The 6,776-nt window shown below is 46.9% G+C and overlaps 1 protein-coding gene across 8 annotated transcripts in view; it reads left to right on the top strand.

Moving 5' to 3' along the window:
* The first annotated feature begins 2,793 nt into the window (after positions 1 to 2,793).
* The window catches only part of USP48 (ubiquitin specific peptidase 48), a 68,337-nt gene continuing 64,354 nt past the window's right edge, over positions 2,794 to 6,776 (top strand). For 4 of the 8 annotated variants that reach the window (XM_024766668.1, XM_024766667.1, XM_024766663.1 and 1 more), the window contains exon 1: positions 2,797 to 3,202. In XM_024766668.1, coding sequence (XP_024622436.1) covers positions 3,069 to 3,202 — 134 coding nt within the window. In that variant the 5' untranslated portion in view covers positions 2,797 to 3,068. The other 4 variants (XM_024766665.1, XM_024766664.1, XR_003006118.1 and 1 more) reach the window with 3 other exon arrangements.

Below are 6,776 nucleotides of genomic sequence, written 5' to 3'. Positions count from 1 at the left end.
GCTTCATTCAGCCTCCATGACGTTCCCTGAATTCCAAAGGGCAGGTTCAAACAGTTGCTAATCAGGGAAGGGAAAGAAGGCAGAAACAAGGGAGGAAGAGTCAAGAAACAATAGTGCAGCCTTGTGGAAGGGTCCTGGTTCCTCCTCAAGGTATACAAAACAATATCTGAGTTTTTATGCAGGAACTAAGGCCCCCAGACAGGTGGAGGATGGTAACTTCAGGCTGAGCACAAGATTCCTGGAGTACTGCCATGTCATCTCACCACCAACCAATCAGAAGAAAGCCACATACCCTGCAGCCTTCACCCCAAATTTTGCCTATAAAACTTCTCCCCCCAAACCATCAGGGAGTTCAGGTCTTTTTGAGCACAAGCCAGCTGTTCTCCTTGCTTGGCCATGCAGTAAACCTTTCTCTGCTCCATACTCCAACATTTCAGTTTGTTTGGCTTCACTGTGCGTTGGGCACATGAACTTGTGTTCAGTAACACTGCAAGTTAAGAGAAGAACGTGTTCACAAGAGGAGAGAGAGAAGAACTAGGTCAAATGCTGCAGACAGGTCAAGTAAAACAGAGTGTGAACTCACCACTGAATTTAACAACGTGGAGGACTTTGGTGACCTTTATGTGGTTGGTTTTGGGGCAAGAGCCTGATTTAGAATGGGTTTAAGAGGGATAGGAAATTAGGGAACTGGAGAAGAGTCTAAATCACTCTTTCCAGGAGTTCTGCTAAAAAGAAGAGCAGAGAAGTGGGATGGTAGTTGGCGGGGGATGTGGGAGTCAAGAGAGGGTTTGTTAAACTGGGAGAAATTACTGCATGTATCTAATGCTGATGAGAATCACCCAGTAGAGACTGGAAAATCCATGATGCAGGAGCAATATATCCTTCAAGATTCAGACTCACGTCTCCTATCTCTACATGGATGTCCCTGATGCACTTAAAATGCAATTTATTAAAAACTGAAATCATCATCTCCCTTCTAAACCTTCTCCTTCTTCTCTACTTTTTATCTCATTTGGTAGAAACTCTATTCGCTTAATTACTCAAGTTAGAAAACTGGCATATAGCAGTGACAGCACAATGAATAATATTCACGATTTTATCATGTGCTAAGTGAGGTAATGACACAGGGAGCTGTAAGCACCTAGGAAAGGGCTATGACCTACACCTGAAGGTCAAATAACAGAAAGGTAAACAGACTTTGCTTAGACCAACTTACCAAGTTTAGCAATTCCATGTCCTAAATATCTTTCAAGTTTGCCTCCTCATTCCATACCTATTACACTGCCCCATTCTGGCCTTCATTATCTCTGGCTTGTATTACTTCTGTAGTCTTAAAAGGTTTCTCTGTCTCTGTCCTTGACCTAGACTGAGGAAGTTATACAAAATGAAAATCCCCCTTATATCACTCACCAGCTTTAAACATTTCAATGAGCCCCTCAGATAAAGCAAAGTCTTGGCCAGCCTCTCAAAGTCTCACCTCCCCTTCTCAGAGTTTGTGACCTCATACCAAGAAGTTTCTCTCTTCTGTGTTTTTGTACCTTGTAGTTCCCTTTGTCTAGAATGGTACTTTTCTTCTAACCTGGCTAAGTTCTGCTCATCTATTAAGGGTGGATTTAGGAGTTATTCCTCCTGGGAAGACTTTCCCCAAGTACTCCAAACCTTCCAAGTAAGGGGAGGGGACCTTATTTTAAGTTTCTACTATTCTCCCCTCACCCCCTCTTGCATAAGTGCAAGGACCATGTCTTATTTTCATCGTTCCTTCAGTGAACGTTTGTCTAAACAATTGCACACATAAAGCATCCAGTCTGGGTAATTCCCTGGTGGTCCAGTGGTGAGGACTCCACGCTGTCACTACCGAGGGCTCAGGTTCTATCCCTGGTCAGGGGAAACTAAAATCCCACAAGCTGTGCAGTGCAGCGCAAAAAAAAAAAAAAAAGCATCCAGTCCAAGGTTACCCAGCTGGCAAGCTATCGAGTATTGTGTCAGAAGTTAGTGCTTAGACCGCCATAGGGCTCTCATTAAAATGCAAAGTTTTCAAAATCCTCACTCAAGCAGTACCCTTTACAGTTCGCAAAACACTCTGATAAGGCTACTCTTTATATCCAGAAGCAGAGATTGAAAAAAGGAAATGTTTTCAAACCCTGCAGCTAAACAGGACCATCATTAAAGAAGAAATCAGCATATGGAGATAACAGCAGTGAGGAGGGTCCACCACCTGCAAGGATGACCTTCCAGGGCAGAGAAACCCCGCCCAGGGACCCGCTTGCACCCCAGCACAAACCAAGGCACAGTAAACCCACTACTGCGAAGACTACAAATCCCAGCATGCCTGGCATCCAGTGAGTGACAGCACGCAACGCATGCCGGGACACGTAGTCCAGTTCTAGCTCAGGAAAAGACCAGAACAGCACGTGACGTCAGGAGTGCTCAGGAAAGGAGTCTGAACCGGTCCAGGATCGAGTTAACCCTTCCAGAGAGCCGACCCTGGTTTCTTTGGTGACCCAGGTTTCAGGTCCCACCCCACAATCCAGCGGACCTATGGTGTGCGTTGAGTAGCCTCTCGCGTGATCCTTCACGGTTAAAGGGGAAGTACCAGAGGGCAAGAACAGGCAGACTTTAGCTCTCCAGGTGCCCACTTGGAAGATTAGTGGTGCGCAGAACGCTATCCTGGACAGGAGCTGAGACGTCGCTTCCCCTGCAGCGCTGGTGAGGACGTGGCAAGGGTCTCGACTAGCTGCTTCCCCTTCCTCCGCCCGTCGGGCAAGAGGCGCAAAGACTGCTGGGAACGCGCATGCGCCCACCGCGGCGGGGAGTACACCTACAACGTCTGCGGGTGCGGGGGGTGTCGGGTGTCCGCGGAGGCGCTTTGCGGCCGGTCGTGCGGGTCGGGTGCGGGCGCGAGGGCGGGCACCCGGGCAGAGGCGCGCGCAGGTGATTGACTGGCCAGCTGGCTGAGGGAGCGCCTGGTCCTCATCGCTGGCAGGTGGCGGAGCCCATTTGGGCGGTGGTGGAGGCGGCTGCGGCAGCCTGGGCGGCCGGGCTCAGGAGGCACTCCTCGGGCCAAGGCCATGGCCCCGCGGCTGCAGCTGGAGAAGGCGGCCTGGCGCTGGGCGGAGACGGTGCGGCCCGAGGAGGTGTCGCAGGAGCACATCGAGACCGCCTACCGCATCTGGCTGGAGCCCTGCATCCGCGGCGTGTGCAGGTGAGGCCCGCGCACCGGGCCTCGCGCCCCCCTCGCGTCGGACCTTGGAAAACCAGGCCCGGGGCTGGGGGAAGGAAGACGGCGGCCCTTTCCGTGCATCTAGCAGGCGTGGAGAGAACAAGGTGGAGGTTTCCTCCTTTCTGCCTTCTGGGCGACCTGGGAGAAAGGCAGCCTTTCCGGGCTCTGCATGGAGGTGATGCTGCTGAAAGCCCTTAAGAAAAGGTTTTGGGTTTTTATTAGAAGATGGCGGTGGAGATGGTTGAAGGCAGGAGCTAAGACCTTAGCAAACGTTGGTGGTTGGTATATGCTGGCCACTGCTCGGTTTTTTGGTTTATAAAATGGGAACTTCTGCGAAGTGAGCTTCATCACTGTATATCTCGTATTGGTGTTGACGCTGAAGGCGTGATCATATTTTTGGGTAGGGCGGCTTTAGGAAAACGTACGGTTAGTCTGCGTCATCGGTACCCTTCATCCCCAGTTGACCTTCCCCTCTCTCGATAATCTAGTATTATTTAGCCTTTTTTGGGGGGTGGGGGGTCGCTCTGATTCAACACCACTCTACCGAGTACAAAGTTTGAGCTGTGTAAGTGCTGTCCTTCACTTCTACTTAGCCCGTGAACCTTGTCTTTCCTTTTAGATCGAATCCTTAGCTGTTTTTCCACCTTTTAACGCGGGAACTATAGCTTGTGTCCGGAATGTTGTTGAATTGACTTGGCCAAGCCGGGCATGCTCAGTAGCCTTTCATCAAGCATTTAGTAAAGACTTTCTGGAGTTTTTACATTCCACGGTGGGATCCGGAAGGAATGGAAGTCAAGGTCTCAGATTTGGAGCTTTAAGTCTAGTATGGGAAGTGGAAACAAGTTAGAGAGCTTCCATAAAGCAGACGAATAATTCCAAGCTCTGGGAGTCTGGCTCATGAGGAGAGCAACAGTCAGTACTGGAATGACGTGGCCGTGTATAATAGATAAGCTTCAGTCAGTTTCTCTACATATTAGGTTCCAGAGTAACCAAAAAATATAAACTCTTTCACTGTAATAGTTATGATTTTAATGGAAGTAAAGGAGTAGAAATTAGCTGAGATCACTATAAGGGATGAATGTCACGGATGTGAGTTTTAAGCTGCAATTGCAAGGTTTATATCCAAGCAGTTTTTTTCATAAATAGCTTTGAGATATAATGCACACATCATATGATTCACCAATTTAAAATGTACAACCCAGTATTTTTTATTTGTATAGCCACAGGGTTGTTCAACCCTCAGCACAATCCGACCCCACTAAAAGAAGCTTTGTACCCGTTAGCTTGGCACTCAATCCTCCCTGTAAACCCCACTCCCCCTCCCCCCCAGTTCGAAGTAACTACTGATATACTTTCTGCCTCTAAATTTGCCTATGGCCATTTCATGTAAATGGAATCATACAGTATGTGGACTTTTATGACTGGCTTCTTTGACAGCATAATGTTTTCAAGGATCATCCATGTTGTAGTATTTGTCAGTATTTCATTTCATTAAAAATCGTTTTGTAAAAGTCATGTAAAACGCATAACGAAATTTACCATTTTTAAAAAAAACTTTATTTTTGGCTGTGTTGGGTCTTCGTTGCTACTCACAGGCTTTCTCTAGTTGTGGCGAGCAGGGGCTACTCATTGCGGTGGCTTCTCTTGTTGCGGAGCATGGGCTCAAGGCACGCGGGCTTCAGTAGTGTGGTGTGTGAACTCAGTAGTTGTGGCTCGTGGGCTCTAGGGTGCAGGCTTGGTAGTTGTGGTGGGCGGGCTTAGTTGCTCTGTGGCATGTGGGATCTTCCCGGACCAGGGCCCAAACCCGTGTCCCCTGCATTGGCAGGAGGATTCTTAACCACTGTGCCACCAGGGAAGTCCCACTATTTTTAAAGTGTACAATTACATGGCATTAAGTACCTTTACTACTGTACAAACATCACCATTGTTTAGTTCCGGAACTTCTTCCATCACCCTAAAGGGAAACTCCATATCCATTAAACTCCAGTCATTTCCCATTTCCCCCTCCCCCACCCCCTGGCAACCACTAATCTTCTTGTCTGTAGATTTCTTTATTCTGGATATTTTATATACGTGGACTCATACAATACGTGGCCTTTTTTTGGTCTGGCATTCACTTAGCATATTTTCAAGGGTCATACATGTTATAGTATGTATCAGTATTTTATTCCTTTTTATGGTTGAATAATATTCCATTGTTGGATATACCATATTTTATCTATTCATCAGTTGATGGATTTAAATTTTCCCCCCCAACTTTATTGAGGAATAATTGACAAATATAACTATATCTAAAGTGTACAGCATGGTAATTTGATGGACATTGTGGAATGATTACCAAGATCAGGGCAATTAACACATCCATCATCTCACAGCATAGTTAAGTTGATGCATATTTTGGTTATTTCTGCTTTCTGGCTGTTGTGAATAGTGTTGCTATGAATATTTGTGTACAAGTTTTTGTTTGAACACCTATTTTCAGTTCTTTGGGGTATATGCTTAGGAGTGGAATTGCTGGGTCATAGGATCACTATGTTTAACATTTTGAGGAACTGACAAATTGTTTTCCAGAGGGGCTGCACTATTTTACATACTCACAGACAATATATGAAGAATCCATTTTCTTCTCATCCTTACACTGTTTTTGTCTTATAGCCATCCTAGTGGGTGTGAAGTGCTATCTCATTGTGGTTTTGCTTTGCATTTTCCTGATGACTAATAAGGTTGAGCATCTTTTCATGTGCTTATTGGCCATTTGTATATCTTTGGAGAGAGGTCTTTTCACATCCTTTGCCCATTTTAAAATTGGATTGTCTTTATTATTGAGTTCTAAGAGTTCTTTATATATTCTGGATATAAGTCCCATGTATTTCCAAATATTTTCTCATTCTGTGGGTTCTCTTTTCCCTTTTTTTTAAAAATGCTTTTCTAATTTATTTATTTATTTTTTGGCTGCGTTGGGTCTTCATTGCTGCAGGGGCTTTCTTTTTTTTTCTTTTTGTTTTTTTTTTTGTGTTACGCGGGCCTCTCACTGCTGTGGCCTCTCCTGTCGCGGAGCACAGGCTACGGACGCGCAGGCCCAGCGGCCATGGCCCACGGGCCCAGCAGCTCCGTGGCGTGTGGGATCCTCCCAGACCGGGGCACGAGCCCATGTCCCCTGCATTGGCAGGCGGACTCCCAACCACTGCACCACCAGGGAAGCCCGGGGGGCTTTCTTTAGTTGCTGAGAGCAGGGGCTGCTCTTTGTTGCAGTGTTTCTCATTGTGGTGATTTCTTGTTGCAGAGCACGGGCTCTAGGCACGCGGGCTTCAGTAGTTGTAACACGCGGGCTCAGTAGTTGTGGCGCACAGACATAGTTGCTCCGTGGCATGTGGAGTCTTCCTGCACCAGGGCTTGAACCTGTGTCCCCTGCATTGCCAGGCAGATTCTTAACCACTATGCCACCAGGGAAGTCCGGTTTTGCCTTCTTTGAACCAGCACATAACACAAAGAGCCTGGGAATGTTGAGTCAGTCACCAAAGTTTTGGAAAGGGGTTAAAGTTAGGCAGTGAACTGC

The sequence above is a fragment of the Neophocaena asiaeorientalis genome, unplaced genomic scaffold (assembly GCF_003031525.2).
Source record: "Neophocaena asiaeorientalis asiaeorientalis breed wild unplaced genomic scaffold, Neophocaena_asiaeorientalis_V1.1 scaffold79, whole genome shotgun sequence".
Taxonomy (NCBI): Eukaryota; Metazoa; Chordata; class Mammalia; order Artiodactyla; family Phocoenidae; genus Neophocaena; species Neophocaena asiaeorientalis.
This window is presented reverse-complemented; position numbering and strand designations above follow the sequence as displayed.